General features: G+C 36.1%; 4 protein-coding genes and 1 non-coding gene across 8 annotated transcripts; 3 read left to right on the top strand and 2 right to left on the bottom strand.

The window, feature by feature from the left end:
- Positions 1–639: 639 nt before the first annotated feature.
- On the bottom strand, positions 640–4,243 carry LOC109161465 (guanine nucleotide-binding protein subunit beta-2-like). Of its 2 annotated transcripts, XR_002050916.1 has the most exons (7): positions 3,891–4,243; positions 3,663–3,757; positions 2,608–3,032; positions 2,146–2,503; positions 1,200–1,313; positions 901–1,094; positions 640–849 (listed from the first exon to the last, which is right to left on the bottom strand). XR_002050916.1 is itself a non-coding variant. In XM_019309878.1 (6 exons), the coding sequence occupies exons 1-6, from the start codon at positions 3,994–3,996 to the stop codon at positions 1,059–1,061; spliced, it is 1,134 nt and encodes a 377-aa protein (XP_019165423.1). In that variant the 5' UTR covers positions 3,997–4,243; the 3' UTR covers positions 640–1,058. The 2 variants fall into 2 exon arrangements, 1 of the variants encoding a protein (XP_019165423.1); XM_019309878.1 differs by having other exon boundaries at positions 640–1,094.
- Positions 4,244–4,531: 288 nt separating this feature from the next.
- Positions 4,532–8,084, bottom strand: LOC109161464 (cyclase-associated protein 1-like). The gene is made up of 10 exons (XM_019309876.1): positions 7,602–8,084; positions 7,246–7,414; positions 7,103–7,167; positions 6,293–6,566; positions 6,067–6,214; positions 5,885–5,994; positions 5,699–5,754; positions 5,556–5,612; positions 5,258–5,404; positions 4,532–4,910 (listed from the first exon to the last, which is right to left on the bottom strand). Exons 1-10 carry the CDS (start codon positions 7,875–7,877, stop codon positions 4,821–4,823), a joined length of 1,392 nt encoding a protein of 463 aa, XP_019165421.1. The 5' UTR covers positions 7,878–8,084; the 3' UTR covers positions 4,532–4,820.
- Positions 8,085–9,779: 1,695 nt separating this feature from the next.
- LOC109161499 (50S ribosomal protein L27-like) lies at positions 9,780–11,866 on the top strand. Its single transcript, XM_019309918.1, has 4 exons — positions 9,780–9,790; positions 10,993–11,094; positions 11,192–11,316; positions 11,418–11,866. Exons 2-4 carry the CDS (start codon positions 11,016–11,018, stop codon positions 11,649–11,651), a joined length of 438 nt encoding a protein of 145 aa, XP_019165463.1. The 5' UTR covers positions 9,780–9,790; positions 10,993–11,015; the 3' UTR covers positions 11,652–11,866.
- On the top strand, positions 10,120–16,228 carry LOC109161498 (AP-3 complex subunit sigma-like). 3 transcript variants are annotated; one of them, XM_019309917.1, is made up of 10 exons: positions 10,121–10,302; positions 10,715–10,751; positions 13,228–13,364; positions 13,453–13,495; positions 13,796–13,857; positions 13,973–14,069; positions 14,456–14,526; positions 14,726–14,817; positions 14,907–14,985; positions 15,994–16,228. In XM_019309917.1, the coding sequence occupies exons 3-9, from the start codon at positions 13,296–13,298 to the stop codon at positions 14,968–14,970; spliced, it is 498 nt and encodes a 165-aa protein (XP_019165462.1). In that variant the 5' UTR covers positions 10,121–10,302; positions 10,715–10,751; positions 13,228–13,295; the 3' UTR covers positions 14,971–14,985; positions 15,994–16,228. The 3 variants fall into 3 exon arrangements, with proteins under 3 accessions (XP_019165460.1, XP_019165462.1, XP_019165461.1); XM_019309915.1 differs by lacking the exon at positions 15,994–16,228 and having other exon boundaries at positions 10,120–10,302; positions 10,715–10,750; positions 13,233–13,364; positions 13,949–14,069; positions 14,907–15,077; XM_019309916.1 differs by lacking the exons at positions 10,715–10,751; positions 15,994–16,228 and having other exon boundaries at positions 13,233–13,364; positions 13,949–14,069; positions 14,907–15,077.
- Positions 16,229–16,651: 423 nt separating this feature from the next.
- TRNAQ-CUG lies at positions 16,652–16,723 on the top strand. Its single transcript has one exon. It is a non-coding gene; the product is annotated as a tRNA-Gln (tRNA).
- Positions 16,724–16,892: the final 169 nt, after the last annotated feature.

The raw sequence follows: 16,892 nt of genomic DNA, 5'->3' as shown, positions 1-16,892 counted from the left end.
CCGATAAAATAATTTGTTAAGTACTACCCCTCCGAACAACCAGGAAAGAATTGTCAACAAATGGGCTTCCCAGTTTTTTTTAATCATTCAATCCCCTGTTTTTTTGTTTAGAATTTTGTTCATTGTTTAGTAAATGCATCTGTCATTTGTCTCAATATTGTCTCAATATATTGGAGAGTTTATAATAAATTGTTATAATGAAATAGTATAATCAATTTTATAAAATAATTGAACTTAATAAATTTTAATTTAACTAGACAGTAGAGAGTCAATAGTTAATCTGTGTTGTTGAGAAAATAGCTCAAACCGGATTTTGTAATAATTTTATAGGTGTAAATTTAATAGGGGAATACAAAAACAAAGGATTGAATAGTTCAGGCTTCAGGGGTGTAAGCATAACTTCAACCTCAGCCTAGAACTGTTACGAAGTTTAAAGATTTGGGTTTAATTTTTATGTTTTTTTTTTTTTTTTTTTTTTTTTTTTTTGCATAGAAATGTATAATTTAGTATTAATTTAATTTATCTCTTCAGGAATTGAGAGGCAGGTTCATAGAGTATAACGATATAGTCCGGCAAAGGCAAGGAAACTTGAATTTTACACCCCAAAAAAAAAAAAAAAAAAAAAACATGAATCCTCTCTTCTGCCAAATCCTCTTTCATTATATTGGTTTTCAAACTTCAAATAAACGTTTTACATGGGAAAGGCTTTCTTCAATACTCCAAATTTGGGCACAACACTATAACCTATTATTGCAGAACAAATCTAGCACAAACCTTACAAAAAACCATAATAGTTTTTCCTATTATGAAAATCAAATGTCCAAGGGCAAAGTGGTTTTTTTTTTTTTCTCCACAGCTATTTGCAAATAAGAAATATCTCCATTCTGCAGTAACATGCCTATGTTCACAGCAAGAAACATAAAGTAAATGATGGATGATTCCTCAGGCAACGCTTTCACTAGGATACAGAAATCTACAAAAGGTAGCTCGATAGATGCATCACTTGCCCATCTTTAAAGGAAGCCGTAGGAGAAGAAGAATAAGAAACCATCCACTACTCAGATCACCTGCCTGTACCCTCCAAAAGCCCAAATCTGCAAATACAGAAAATGGTAGTAAATAATGCAATCAAGTAATAGACTATGTATTAACATATGAGCACATAAATGAGGCTTCAATTTTGTACAGAGAATGCAGACCTTGAGGGTTGTGTCCCAACTCCCGGTGCATAAGGCACTTCCATCCCCTGACAATCCCAAGCAACTGATCCGACCATCATGAGAGTTTTGAAGTGATCCAAGATTTAGGACCATCTGTAATGCAGAAAATAATAACATATCCACGCCGTAGTTAAGTAAAACCAGCATGTCAAGACTACCAAATCATTTTCATCAAATATTGTGAATGATAATTGCTACATATCCTTATAAGAAGTCAGTGAAATGCTGAACTCCACTAGCAGAGCTTTTGGTCATATACAACGCAACAACGACATTGTATAAAAGACCAAATCATTTTGATTTTTTACAGTTCAAATATCAAGTAGAATAGACCAAAATATTACTCTGTATCTGTAAGAATTTGTGACTGGCAAATGGCAATTATAACCAAGATAAAGTTAGATGTACATGCTTTAGGAGTCAATATTAGAAATATTTTGGGCATTTTAACTGCCATGTGACAATCTAATTATTTTACAGTGAATGGCATTTTATTATTTATTATATTTAGCATCTTATATTTATTAGTTAAGTCCATAGCAATGTTTTATTAATTTGCTCATCCCTAAAAGTTAAGGATATAAGTGACAGCATCTTGAATATTTTTAAATGTGCTCCAATTGTTCTAGCTAGTACACTTGTAAATATTAAGGATATGAAAATTAGCTAGTAGACTCTTATAAACTCTATGGAACTTAAGGGGGTGTTTGTTTGGACCTTAAATTTGAATGTTTGATCTACTATCTCTAGGACAATGGAATTATATCCAAAGGCTTGTGACATACTATAAGAGGTAACTAATTATCTGTGAACTATGATGTGAAATTCAATTGAAAAATCAAATATGCTGTTTTATTTTATCCCTTCCAAATTTTATGTGTTACTCTAAAAATAATGCACTTTTAACAGAAAGAGTATCAATTACCTTAGCCAACAGAGTATCCCATACATAGCAATCACCATTTGTGTACCCAGCAAAGAGGAGACGACCAGAAATGGAGAATGCAATGGAAGTAACACGATGGACTTCATTATCACTATGGGGCTGAGAGTAAACTTGTAGCTGGTGCCCAGTCCTAATATCAAATAATCTGCAAGTTCCATCATCGGAGCCAGTTCCAAACCGATTTCCGTCAGGGAAAAATTTTACAGCAATAACATCTCCCTCATGACCATGAAATGTACGAACTGCTCGACTAGCAACACGGGTGTCCCACAGACAGGCAGTTGTGTCACAAGAACCAGAGACAAACATATTTGTATTTGATGCACTAATTGACACGCTGGATTAAAGCAAAACAAACGAGAAGAAGGGCTTTTGAGATGATGAACTTCAATGGATCTTGATACTTGTAAAGAATACTAAACTTGTACATCTCCAACTCACCTTGACACATCAGCAGTATGCCCAGACTGATATTCACCACCAAAAACAGAAGTTCTCAGACCAGTAGTTATATCCCACAAACCACATGTTTTATCACCAGAACTTGTTATTAAGTGAGCATCCTCATTAGGAACATACTGGCATGCGGATACATAACCCTTATGCCCACTTAGTGTTCTTGATACTGTTGAATTTCCATCATTATCTGGAGGGAGGTTCAAATTGAAAATAGAGCAAACACTATCAAGCCCTCCACAAGCAACAGACTGCCCAGTTGGAGAGAAGGCACAGGTCATGACCCAAGCACATGGTAGCTTAATCGCATGAGTTTTCTGGCTTGTAAGAGCATTCCAAACAATTAACCTGCCATCTTGAGATGCACTGACAATGCGATTTTTTTCAGGAGTCCAGTCCAGTGAATACACCTGCCAAAAGATTTAAGAGATTGGAGCAATCACGTATTAAAAGTACATTATAATGTGAAATATGATAAAGCATATGCATGCATATTTTGGTCAAGCAAATTTTTAAGACGAATTCAACTTATCAAACAGGAGAGAGGGAAAAAAATGGACAAAAAGAAAAATAAAACTATCATATCTGTGCAACCCCCCTATGCTGTTTAGACAATTTTAATCTTTATCCATTCTGAAATACAGGAAGATGTTTAGCTAAAAGAAGACAAAGAAAACCCTACAACTAGGGTTCTTTTCTTTTTTTTCCCTCTTTCCAGGGTAATTTATTGTAGCTAGGCTACTAAAGCAATTGTTCTTTTGTTGCAGAGTTGCTAAATATGGCACTCAGAAACATTCAAGAAAATCAAACTCTCTCATCTGACTGATCAGAGCAATGAGCAAAAGCTTCTACCTATCTGGATAACATATATGCATATTCAAGTATTCAACCAACAACTTTTCCAGCTTACAAACAGGACAGCTAAAAAATTTAATAATTTACTATCAATTAAACCACAAGCTTACACCGAAGTACCAAAAGATTTACACTGCAAACTTTAGTAGCTGGTGAAATTCCATAGAGTGGAGAAACAATTATACCTTGCCTGTGTGACCTTGCAAGTTTCTACAGCACACCAGATCTGTAGGGCCGAAGCTGATCGGAGTCTTACCTTGCGACCTTGCATACGTCGCAACTGCCATGAAGTCAACAGGGATACGATCAGATAATACTAACCCGCAATCATTTCCAGGAAAAAGAAACTCAACTTTTAGTAAAGTTCATAAACCAGTTCCAATAACAAAAAGAGAAGAAAATAGAGAAATAACCATCAGTGTCGAGAAGAAGAAGACGTTTCTCCTTCAATCGTTCCCGAAGAGAATTTACAGTCTGGGTCGCTGCCATGTGCCTTTCTTTGAGCTCCGCTACTGACATTTTTGTTTTTCCTTGGAAAATTCCGCTCTTAAATCATCTTAGTACGAATTTTGATAGTAAGACAAAGGGATTAGTTTTAAAACTCCTGACAGAATTTTAGGGTTTAGAGTAGAACAATCTGAATCTGAAATCTAAAATTAGATTTTTTTTTTTTTAAATGAAAAACGAGTTTTGAACGTTGGCTGATTCAGCGAGCCGCGGCCTCAACGGGGTCCATGGCTTCACGGTTCAGTTTTCAGAACTATTTTCAGATGGGGGGATGGTAGAATTGTTCTATGGCGAATGGAGACATTGACTGAAAGCCGCCGGGCCCACATATCCGTCGTGGCATTTCCGCAAATGGACCGCGTTGATTAAGATGGTAAAGCGGGATTAAAATTTTCTTTCTTTTAATGCTACGGAGTAATAGTTTAAGCTTGATATGTATTTTTCTTTCCTTACAACTTCCGTTCCAAATTTCTCCCTTTTTGCAAAAGATTGGTACACTAAACAACATTATGAAAGAAGAAACAAAAAAGAGTCAAAATTCTCATTATGAAAACTAATAAATGTATAATTATATTGAAAAAATCAAAATTACAAAATTTTAATTCTTATGCATATCTAAGAAAGAAATGAAAACGAGATCTTCACGAGACGATCATTCAATAATAATCTGTCGGGTGAAAGATCATATGCTAGAGTATTTGAAATAAATAACAAATTAAAATAATTCGATCAAACGTTTTACCCAAATCAAAATTGGAAGAGGAAAAAAAAAAAAAGAATACAATAAAAGAAAATTCATAAGAGGTCAAATGAGAATTAATATCACCAGTTAACAGTTAACCACCACTAGAGTGGGTGACAGGAGTAGTTTCAAATTGTCCATCCTTGTACATATGAGCAAACTGATACGGCAATGCATGCTCCTCCTGCATATATACACATAAATTACAAAATTCTCAATATAAACGTTTTCATTTTAACTATTTGTAGCAACCCTGTGAGTTACCCTACAACTTATTTGGTAACTTTTTCATATCACATCAGATTATGTATCTTTAATTTATAGTTTTGACACATAATACTTATTTTTTATTCATTGCTTAACACTTCAACAAAGAAATAAAGATTAAAATGGGTAGGATTTCCTAACACTTCAATAAAGAAAATATTAAAGTTGATGGAAATTGTCTTATTCTTTTTGAAATAAGGGTAGAAAATATATTACAATAAACATGGATTTATAGGTTTGGTATACTAAGGAAGGAAAGCATACCCAATCAGAATCAAGCCCTTCTTTAGCAGGCACTGAAACGTTGACATCAATAGACTTAGCTGTTGTAACAGAAGTCTCCAAAGAATTTTTGTTCAAGTATATCTGGCACTCAGATGTATTATCCACTGAAATTGTTGGTGCATAACCCTAAAGAACCAATGTAGAACAAAAGGAATATAAACCCATGTCTCATAACACAAACAAGGAGGAAGAACAGATACTAACTTCTGAACTCTCAATGTCAATGGCAATGGAATAGAATAGTAAAGCTCTTTTCAGTAGAGTAAAAGCAAAATACCTGACATTGCACCTCTACACTACTGCAATTAACAACCTCAAAAGCTGCCACAACATCCTGTGAAGTTTTTAATCGGGAATTAGCCCATTAATTATTCATATATTCAAAGGACATGTTCCATGTTCAAAAAGTTTCTCACTCACTGTGAATAAAACACCCATCTTACTGCATTTATCAATGGTTATGTTGTTTACTTTTCCTGCAAAATATCATCGTTGACACAAGTTAGCTCTATCAAAGTTATTGCTCAAAAAAACAAAGAATTATTCTGCAGTTTACAACCAAGTTGACACTAGATCAGACTTTACTTTGCCAGAAGCAAAAGTTACCTTGGATCTGCAGAACAGAACCTTTGCACCCAAAGACATATACAGACTGCTTGGGATCACAATCATCAATAACCAAATTCTTCTCATCAATTTGATACTCAACCACCCATCTGCAAGAAACACATTTTTGACAAAGTTCATAATGATCAAACAGGTATTAATCAGGAAATGTAGGTTCTCACTTGCGACCCATTTGGAGCTCTAGTTTTGGATTTCCTGTTTTAGAGGAAAATGCTTTCTTAGCAGAGCCTTCCTTCCCGCGATCTCCAACAATGCTGGTTCTATCTGCCCGGTTCTTTGATTTCATATCATCTGTTACCTTTCTCAAACCTAGACTAGAAAGAAAACAAAGATTACAACATAAAACTGAGATCAAATAAAAAAGAAGCTGCCAAGAACAAAAATTACCAGATGTTACCGGCTTTCCAGAATTTATTTCTGCAAAAACAGCAGTCATTCCTGGTGTTGATGAAGACTGATGAGATCCAGATGTGAAAAGTGAAGATGCAGCTGGAGCTGGAGGTGCAGGTGCAGATACAAAACGCTTCCCTGTAGCATTCCATACAGGACCCAATGGGTAGTGACTTTTCACATAATCTCTCAAGCCAGGTACATAAAGCTCCTTCAAAGATTTTGCCCACTCAAAGTGATTGGGGTCATTGTTTTTATAGTCCACAAGAATCTATGATGCAATGAAAATTGGTTCAGGAATTAGAAATAGAAATGGCTTCATCTCACTCTGAAAAAGTAGTTGGCCAAAATGATGATCATGTAAAGCATCAATAAAATACCCAAGTTTTGCATTTCCCCATTTAGTCCTTTTTTTTTTTAATTTGACCTAATAATATCCTTGAATCCTTGATTTCAATTTTTTTGCCAACTTCAATAGTTAAGAACTAAATTTGGCACCCAAAAAAAAAAAAGTTAAGACAGAATGTCTAAATCTAGTGTAAAGTATAAGTCAATGATGCAAAATGATAGGATAATGTGAAAATGATACCATAATGGGAAACTAAAATTAGAATTAACCCTTGTGGTAAAATATTTTAGTTCCATGAATACAAGTGTGTTCACACAGCATGACTCAAAAAGTGCATTTCCTTCTTATCCTAACTTTGGGGCTAGATTTGACAAAGTAGAATATACAGCTTCCTTCACTTGGTAGGAGGAGCAACTATATGAGGAAAAGTAGTTATGTTCCACTAGAAACCATTGTACCTTGTTGCAGTAAAATTCAGCTGTCTGCCAGCTCTCTTCCACATGGGCAGTGGGCATGCTCATACCTATGAACAACTGTGACATAAGTAACCAGTTTGCATATACAGTTTAACAAGTGAGATACAAGCTTCGATGTGTCTTACCGCACTCTTTTCCTGTGTAAGCAATCCATGCCAGGGCTGTTAGACTTTCAGATGTGGCCTTCCAGTGGTTGGTGAAATCAGATTTACCCCCCTCTGTCATTGATGACGCCTTCATAATTATTAAGTTCAAGGGCTTCAAAAATTCCGGCATACTTCTCAAATCGGGTGTCTACGCAATCCATACACAATGTGAGTGTAAGATCTAACCAAATTTATCGATAACTGAACAGGACACATAACATAATCTCGACATGTAAAATGAAACGGAGGAACTGCGATTTTGAAATTAATTCAAAAATTTTCCACCAAGTATGGAACAAGAAGTTGATGTATGGATTTAATTAGAAGAAATTAACCTGAGTTTCCTTGACTTTGATCAGAAGTTGCTTTTCAACAGAAAATGCTTCCTCTATGATCGCGGAGGCATCCAAAATTTGTCCTCCAATCTTCTCCGCCGCGCTGGTAATCCTCCCGATGTACTGTGAAATCAGACCGTCGAATGCAACTATCGACGGATCCGTCGATGCATATCCGTCTACATCCAGCGACCTCGACGTCTGGAATCCGCCGGAATACAGCGCCTCCAGACGGACCGTCACTGATTCCAACCGCTCTACTAACTTGGCTTCCATGGCCACCCAAACTGAACAAACCTCTCTACATGCAAATACTTCCGATCCGTATACAATTTCCTCCTTCTTGTAGGCGATCGTTGATTGCTTGTTGCGATTTTTCGATCAACTGATGCTTCTTACCTGCGCGCGTTTGCTGCATGAATTTCGAATCTCTGTGAGTTTCTAGGCGACACGTGTAGGATAGCTAGTAAATGATGGCCCTTTTTCAGCGTTGTACGATAATCAATAGGGCTAATTTGGATCGAAAACGCCCATCTCATTTTGGGTCCTGCACACTTTAATATTAATACGGAATTGATTTACAATAATTTGTTTTAAGGTAAATTTAATAGAATTCTTTTTCTTTTTTTTGAATACGAATTCTTTTTAGTATACTTAACAATTTTTATTTTATTTTATTTTATTTTTGGAATGAAGGGGGCGGGTGCCCAGCGAGCCTAAGCGAAGGTGTCAGCAGTGAAGAGCACCCTGTCCCTCTTTAGCAGCTCCGCAATGCACTCAGGCAACATATTAATCTTAATCCAGTCACAATGCTTCCTCAGCGCCATTTTGGCTAGCTCGTCTGCAACTGCATTGTTCCCTCTAGGAGTGTGATCGATGACGACAATCCAATCTTTCTTGAGCCAATCTTTGCACCATCTTACCAAATCCCCACAGTGACCTAGGGGTTCCGTCTCTCCAGTAAGCCAACGCACCGCTTGTAGGGAGTCCGTGACCATCTTGAATCTCCTTTGACCAATCTCCCAAGCCCATTTCAGGCCGAGGTAGATCGCCCAAAGTTCCCTTTCTGTAGCGTTGCTTACTTTCATCATGCAGCTGAACCCTCTCATCCAGTCGCCCCTCTGGTTCCGCAAGACTCCACCGCAGCCTGCCGGCAGGTTTTCCGAGACAAAGGAAGCATCCGTGTGGAGGGTTATACACCCGTGTGTACTCCAGGTGGTATCACTGTCTTTCAACGACGCTGTGGATGTACACTTGTGGCGTTCAAAGGCTTTTCGTATCTCCGTCAGCTGGCTCCATATCCAAGCTACTTTGTTATTCAGGTCCTTTTGTTCGTTCCTGAATAACCACCAAGCTATTAGTGAGAAGAGTATGTTCCAGTCACCTTAAGCATAAATGCATCTATATTTAATGCATAGTATTTTACAATTTGGATACATCTATATTCATAAATTATGTTTAAATAATTGATAGTGCATGGGTCTGTGGCACAAATTGGTTACAGGGTGTTTGGTAAATAGTTGTTAGCTTATTTGGCTAGTGGAATTGATCAGTTGATAGCATTAACTGATTATAGAAAAAATATTTGGTAAATTAACTTATAGATGATTACATGCAACATGATTTTTTCATAAAGTTTATCAAAAAAAAAAATTGTTTTAATAAGCTTTTTAAATTTTAGCATTTGGAGATAAAAACTTAATTAATCAAATACTCATATTGATTGTTTAACCAAGGTCAAACATGTAATAGTGATCAAATAAGTTTAAACTATCTAATAAGCTAACTATGTTACCGAACATGACATATGACTTATAAATGGTTAGAATTTGAGCACAGGATTTTAGGAGGACAATTAGATAGCCTATCGGGTGATACATAGTATAACAAATAACTATGTTAGTTTATGACTAAATGTGTTATAGCCTTATAGACTTAAGTTGAAGTTGACAAGTTGCATAATTGCAAGCGTAATGCAAATTTACGTAACCATTTTCTTAACCTACTGATTTTATGTATGTTACTCTATAAAGTTAATCTTAAACTTAATATATTTAGCACACAATTTTTTTGTTCATATAAAATTTTCAAGTTATGCGTATGTTTATGGTGACATTTGGTTGAATGGATCAAGAATGATAGTAATTGAATAGTCGTACATTTAAATTGACCAAATTATTAATTGTGAAGTTAAATTAAAAATGATATAATAATACTTGTAAAATCAAATTAATAGTCACGACTTAAATTAAAAAAAGACCTAATACTGTTGCAAAAATCGCGCCTAGATGCTAGGCGGTCGGCCTCTTAGGGCGCCTGCTTAAACGCTCTAGATGCCTGCGATTTTTTCAACATTGCCTAATAGTTTTAATACCAAAACGATAATTTTTCGTGCCAATGCCACAATATTTCAATAAATGTGGGGTAATAATGTGAAAAAATTATTTTTGCTAATCAAAACCTAATTTCTCTCTCTCTCTATTTTATTACGGAGTATTATTTTAATTTTAATTTTTTTTTAAGTTTTGTTTTTATCCTTCGGCTTTATACGTGCCTTCACCAATTCGCCGGAAGTCGGAATGCTCCCGCCGGCATTCAAATACTCAAAATTTCGGAATACTGAGATTCTCCGAAGCTGAACCCAGCTTGTTTTCCAGTAGCACTTTGAACTGATCCAATTCCCTTCTCCTTCGTTGAATCGGTAATTTGTATTGAAACCGTGTAATTAGTTTCTTCAGTTGCAGTTTATTTGATTCGAATTTGTTTCTCCCTGTTTATTACGATATATTAAATGATTTTATCTTTTTTTGATTCGTTTATTAGTATCCTCCCAGTGGGTTCTGCGCCTTCTTCTCCACTGAGTAGAAATAGCTGTGAAAATGTGGTGTTTTTTTTTGTCTGCAGTGCAAAATGGTTGCTTTTGTGTCGTTATGAATTTCATTTGGGTTATGATTTCTGTTGGAACCCAATTGCTAAAGAAAATCGTTCTCAATCTGAGTTCAAGAGTATTTGAGTTGATTTTAGACCCAGTGTGTGTGAATCCGTATGCTCTATTTGCAGCTAGGGCCTAGGTTAAACTAAATTAGCTGAAAAACCTTACTCTTGTGTGGTAGTTGATCTCACTGGGTTAGTCTGAGTTTGGTGAGTTTGATTTCTTGCACTTGGTTTCAACTTAAGCCTTTTTGGTTTCTCCATTGTACTAAGAATTATTCAACTTGACTGGTACCAATCATTAGAAATTGTGTTATTATGTTTCTCTATTGTGCTAAGGCAGATTAATTTTGAGGTTTGGATGGTCTGTTATCGTTGCAATTTTTCAGTTGTCTCTACTTATATCAGGCAACTATAAGATGTTCTCACTTCTCAATAGGCACATGTTTTGTTGCTTCAGGTTTCATTTTGGCAAAGGAAGTCATGAATTTTGCAACACTGTTTAGGAGGTTGAATATCAGAGAGTTGGTATCAAATGCACCTGTATACAGTTCTGGTAGCGGTATGAATTTGATCACATGTTTTTATGGACCTCTGGTCGTTGATTTACATGCACAATATTGGTGGTTGGTAATTGCATTCTATTTTGCATGGTTTAGATGCATCTGGGGAGGGATTGAGCTTAGTACTCCGGCGCTGGGCTACCAAAAAGACAGCAGGATCCACAAAAAATGGACGTGACTCAAAGCCCAAGAATCTTGGAGTAAAGAAATTCGGTGGAGAGGTGAGAATTTCTTTTTGGCCTAATGGCAAAGAATGGTTATGGATTATGAGATTGATTGTTGTCCTTGTATTTTGCTTGCTCAAGTAGTGTTTATACTGCAGAGGGTGATCCCGGGAAATATCATTGTTCGCCAAAGAGGAACCCGATTTCATCCAGGGGATTATGTTGGAATTGGTAAAGATCACACCCTTTATGCTTTAAAAGAAGGGTGTGTCAAGTTTGAGCGTAACAAGCTGACTGGACGTAAGTGGGTGCATGTTGAGCCCAAAGATGGTCATGTTCTTCATCCAATATATTCGACTGCTGCAGATCCTGGGCTGAAGACTGCTACTTAGATTTTGCTTCCGCCAATTTTAAATCACTTACATCTACTTATATGAAACTATGGAGTAACCATCTATAAGTCTCATCATGTATTCATGTTTGAATTCTTGTTTCCATTTATTCAAGGCGCTAGATAGTAGATACACTTTCTGTACTTCACTTGGCCTCTTTATGACAGACATTTTTGTTGTTAGTAATAATAGTCATCTTTTCTCTTTGGTTGCTATATTTTGTAATTCTTACTGATGTAGCAATGGCTGATTTGAGTTCTACTGTTCAAAAATGGATTTGCAAAATGATGCAGTAGTTTTGCATTTTAGAGCTACATAGTTTTTTTTGTTTTTTTGTTTTTGTTTTTTTTTTTTTTTGTTTTTTTTTTTTAGCTTCGAATTCTATTCAGAACACATCTGCAGAATTTGACTCTTACTTGAGAGAAAGTTTGGCTCAGAGTTAGTAACTCTCATTCGAGAGAAATTTTGGTTCAGAGTTCAATCTCTACAAGTGGAGTCCATCCTCTGATCTGACAGTTAAGAGCTGCTCTGTTCACTACCTGTCCAACTAAATAACTATATTGAAACAACAGAAAAACATTGGAAAGTGAATACACTCACTATATACACACAGTTACAGACAAAAAAAGGTGGTCATTATTAGAAGTGTTCAAATCAAATATCTTTGTTAGTTTTCTTGATCTGTTTCTAATCTGCTACTATAGTTAGATTGATGATTGAATGAGAAATCTTCTACAGAGCCATTAGCACAAGTGGCTGATGGCTTGTCACAGCTGATGCCACTCTCATATATCCTGCGTCTTTCCACTTTATCCTGAACCATTTCTTCAAATTTTTCGTCTTTCCACTTTATCCTGAATCATTTCTTCAAATTTTTCGTCTATGCTTTTCAGCATATATCACAGCTTAAAATTTAGGACTTTGTGTTTTCGGATTATTTTGTCTTCAAGGGAGTAACTGAAAAACCTGTAAGAAATTCCAAAGTTGTCTTCAAAGACGGTGTCTTGAGATTATTGATTTTTTTATTTAAAAATTAAATTTGTAAAATTGAAGAAATTGAGAATGAAAAATTAGAGAAATAGAGAAGAAAGACTAGAGAAATAGAGAAATGAAAACTAAAAATGAAAAAATAAAGAAATGAAGTAAATGACTTCATAAATTTTCTTGCGAAAAAGAGAAAAAGAGAACTTCTGTAATCAATAAAATTAGTTCTAATGGCCTTGTTGTTTTGGTCACTTTGGGACTGTGTACACTTGGTCACTTTGGGACCAAGTTTGAGTTGTAAGGATTTTTGCCCTTTTGATGTCTTTTGTGGTCACTTTTGGGCCAAGAACTTTTTAGGCTTTTGCCTTTTGTTATGTGATGATATATATATACTCCATGTTCTTAAAAAATAAAAAAATAAAATTAGTTCTCAAAAAAAAAAATCAATAAATGAATAAAATTAGTGAAGAATAAAATGGAATTATTAGGAACACCAGGGACCCCAATGAAATTATTTTGAACACAAGGAAGACAAAGACGCGGGAAAGGGCGTAGTTCCCACGCTCTGCGAATAGAGAAATTAATCGTCCTGCTCAGCAGCAGCTGCTAAACGGTGTCCAAAAAGAGAGGATTCCGACGGCAATCGAGAACTGATCGGAGATGATGCGAGCGGTGATAATGATGAACGATAAAGGCAAACCTCGACTTGTCAAATTCTACGAACATCAGGTCGGTGACTCCGAACCCTAAGATGATTTTCTTCCTCTTTCATTAATCTCAATGTGTTCGAGCGTGGCTTGAAATTTTGCGAGGTTAGCCAATGGAGAAGCAGCATGAACTGATTCGAAAAATCTATGCAGGTTTGCTTTCATTTTTTTTTTTTTTGACTTTCCAAATAGAAATGAAGTTGTGACCTTCTCCGTGAACACTGAACACTGCATCAAATCTTCCATATTATGTAACTTTATCGGATTAAGGTGTAGTGGAATCAGTGAATGAAAATGTAGGTTTGCAACGCATGTGCAAAAGATTTGGTGCAAATGAAGTTTTCCATCCTTAAATTTATGAATTTATGATTCAGTTATTGGAAGATAATAATCTTAGAACTATTGTTGTAATATATTCCAATAGTTTTTCCTGAGATTGATGTCTTATTGCAGTCCTGTGTAGTAGACCTGAGAGCGTGAGCAACTTTGTTAAGGTTGATTCGTTGTTTGGATCGGTATGCCTTTCTTGGTTCACTCTGCATTTTCTTCCTTATTGTATGTTCCGGAAATGAATATTTTATGGGGATCACTATGCAAGATTAACAGATGTTGTATATTTCTTATGTGCAGGATGCTCGACTTGTATACAAGACTTATGCCACACTGCACGTCATATTCATATTTGATGCGTCAGAGAACGAGCTTGCTATGCTAGATCTGATGCAAGGTATATTTATGTAATGCTTAGACTGATTTTGTACATTAGATGACTGGATTAGATCCTCGTGTTGTGAACAAAGGTGAAATCATAATGAATGCCCCTGGGTGTGTGAGATCACACCTCACTGCAAATTCGTTTTGGGTACTAAACATTCTAAGTGGTTCCTAGGCACAATGGGTTGCCAATACTCTCTGTGCTTTATGCAATGAAGGCAATAGATGGCCACTCTGCCTGGGGGGAGGTTGAATTCAAACCCAAGCCTAATGCCTTGGGAGGATCTTAACCAACCACTAGGCTGAACCTAAATCCCAGATTGATTAGTTTAATTCATAAATTATTCCAATACTGCAGGTTTTTCTAATTGGAGATTTTGTATCATTTTGAAATTTCAGTTTTCGTGGAGACACTGGACAAGTGTTTCAGTAATGTATGTGAACTTGATGTAGTATACAATTTTAACAAGGTTAGTACATTTCTTCTGAATATAAAACTATTGAAATAGCACTTTCATTGTTGTCTTATATGCATAACGGATGACTGCTTCATGGTTAAACCTGGCATGAGGGATTATTTAGTTATACTGCCATAGGTCTATGCTTGTGCGTTATGATTCCTTGTTGACTCATCTTTGAGCTTCCACTGCTCCGGTAATAATTTTGCAGGTGCATGCTATTTTAGATGAGATTGTTATGGGGGGTCAAGTACTCGAGACAAGCTCTTTCGAAGTGGTTAAGGCAGTTGAAGACATCTCAAAGTAAACACCACATCCTCCCTCCCACTTTTCTTCTTGTCCTTTATATCTTTTTGTTGTGTTGCTGGCTGCTGACAGCTTATTCTGCACAGGTTGGAAAAGGGTTCCAATTCAATCATGCTAGTTCCATCTATACCTGGATGGCAAGGTCGATGACATACTTCCAATAAAGTAAGTTCTGTATCTATAAAAATTTGACCATATTAAGCAAACAATGATTTGGTGATAATCCAATTTGGAGCCAAGTTTCCTACCACAAAAAACATGTCTGCTTTGATTTCTTACAAATCAATATCATCTTTAGTGCTAAAACACTCTAAAACATAACTACAGCATTTGAACCAATAATGAATTGCTATATTCTTTCAAGGCATGATTGTCTTGTATACCTTAAAGAACATTCTGAAGTGCAGTGTAAAAGTCAGATGGGTTTTGTTAGAGTTTTTTGCACTTTTGGCCCTACGAGTATTGTGGCACTAACAATGTTGATCCACAACTTTCAAAACTTGCATAATTGGTCCACTAGTATCAATTTCTTAGCTCAAATGGTCCTTCCGGTGAAATCTCTGCAAAAGGAAAAGACCATTATACTCCTGCTATAAAGGAGAAATAATTTTTTCAGTGAAAAATTGACGGAGATTTCACCAGAATGACCATTTGCACTATGAAATTGATACTCGTGGACTAATTATGCAAATTTTGAAAGTTGTGGATCAACATTGTTAGTGCCACAATACTCGTGGGACAAAAAATGCGAAAAACTTGATTTTGATATTGTTCAAGAGTCTCTTTCTATATAAAGATTACAAAAACATCTCACATTTGTATTTTCTTGTCTTTGTAATGTAAATGAAATTTCACACACCATTTCTTTTTCTCTCTCCGTTAAAAGTAAGACAATGATGATAAGGCTTAAACCCTAAACCCCTTGCCCTGGGGATTGTGAGAGGAGGTAAATCGTGGGATGCGTGCCTCAGCGAGACAGGGTTTGAGTGCTTTGCTTTTTTCCTCAGGCTGAGATTCTCCCCCATTGAGGATTCGAACCTGGGTAATTGCTAGGCACTACATTCATACTCAAGTTTTCGACCACTGAGCTATGCCCTGGGGGCATGATGGTGATAAGGTGTTTATATAAAACTGTTGCTTCTAAACTTGACAAGGTTGCATAAATGTTGGCAGTGTAGGCTGGTGAGAAGTGCAAAAAGCGCCAAGACTTCAGACTCCTCTTTTGCATACGGCATCCAATATTCTCACCACTGTTAGACGACACGACTTCAGATCTTTATACTTGTAATTGTTGAGCCGGTCATTTCTAGAGAACAATGGAATCTTGATTAGAATCCTCCTTTAATTTCTTCTTTGTTGCGTCTACATTCAAGTTTTCCAGAGAGAGAGAGAGTTTGCTTGTGATTGACACAGAAGGCATATGTAGTTTCTTGCATGAAATGAAAAACGAAATTGTAACATTACACTCTCATCTTTATTGCTCCCCGCAACTGTATAGGAAATGCTTTTGTAAAAAGTAGTTGTGAGTTGTGACTCAGATACTTCCAACAAGTAAACGTCTAAGTATAGTTAATAGTTACTCTAATTATTTTCTTTGAATACTATTGTTCTTGTGTAAAGTCCGAATGGGAATGGGTGCATTGAATGAGCAGAGACAGAAAAATACAGCGAGAGGGTCCTCTGTCAGAATGTAAAAGAGGCATAGTCCCATCTTAATCATAACTCATTATAGTTGCAGTCTGTTCCTCACTGCGAAAGCGGACAAGTTTTGATGGTTGAAACAGACAATCATTAAGGATATATATTTTATATTACAATCCATTAACAAGTTGGTCCCATGGTCTAGTGGTCAGGACATTGGACTCTGAATCCAGTAACCCGAGTTCAAATCTCGGTGGGACCTTGATTTTCAGACATTTTTTTGTTAAACACATTCTATATATAGAGGGGTGTAATATTCATCATAAAGAAAATTTTGCTATGAAGAACATATTGATTCACTCTATAAATTTTCTAATCTCAGTTTCTCTTTTTTTAAAGTACGGCTGAAAGCACAACCATATATGATCTCT

This window comes from Ipomoea nil, unplaced genomic scaffold (assembly GCF_001879475.1).
Source record: "Ipomoea nil cultivar Tokyo-kokei standard unplaced genomic scaffold, Asagao_1.1 scaffold2922, whole genome shotgun sequence".
Taxonomy (NCBI): domain Eukaryota; kingdom Viridiplantae; phylum Streptophyta; class Magnoliopsida; order Solanales; family Convolvulaceae; genus Ipomoea; species Ipomoea nil.
Note: the sequence above shows the minus strand (reverse complement) of the source record. Positions and strands in the feature narration are given on the sequence as shown.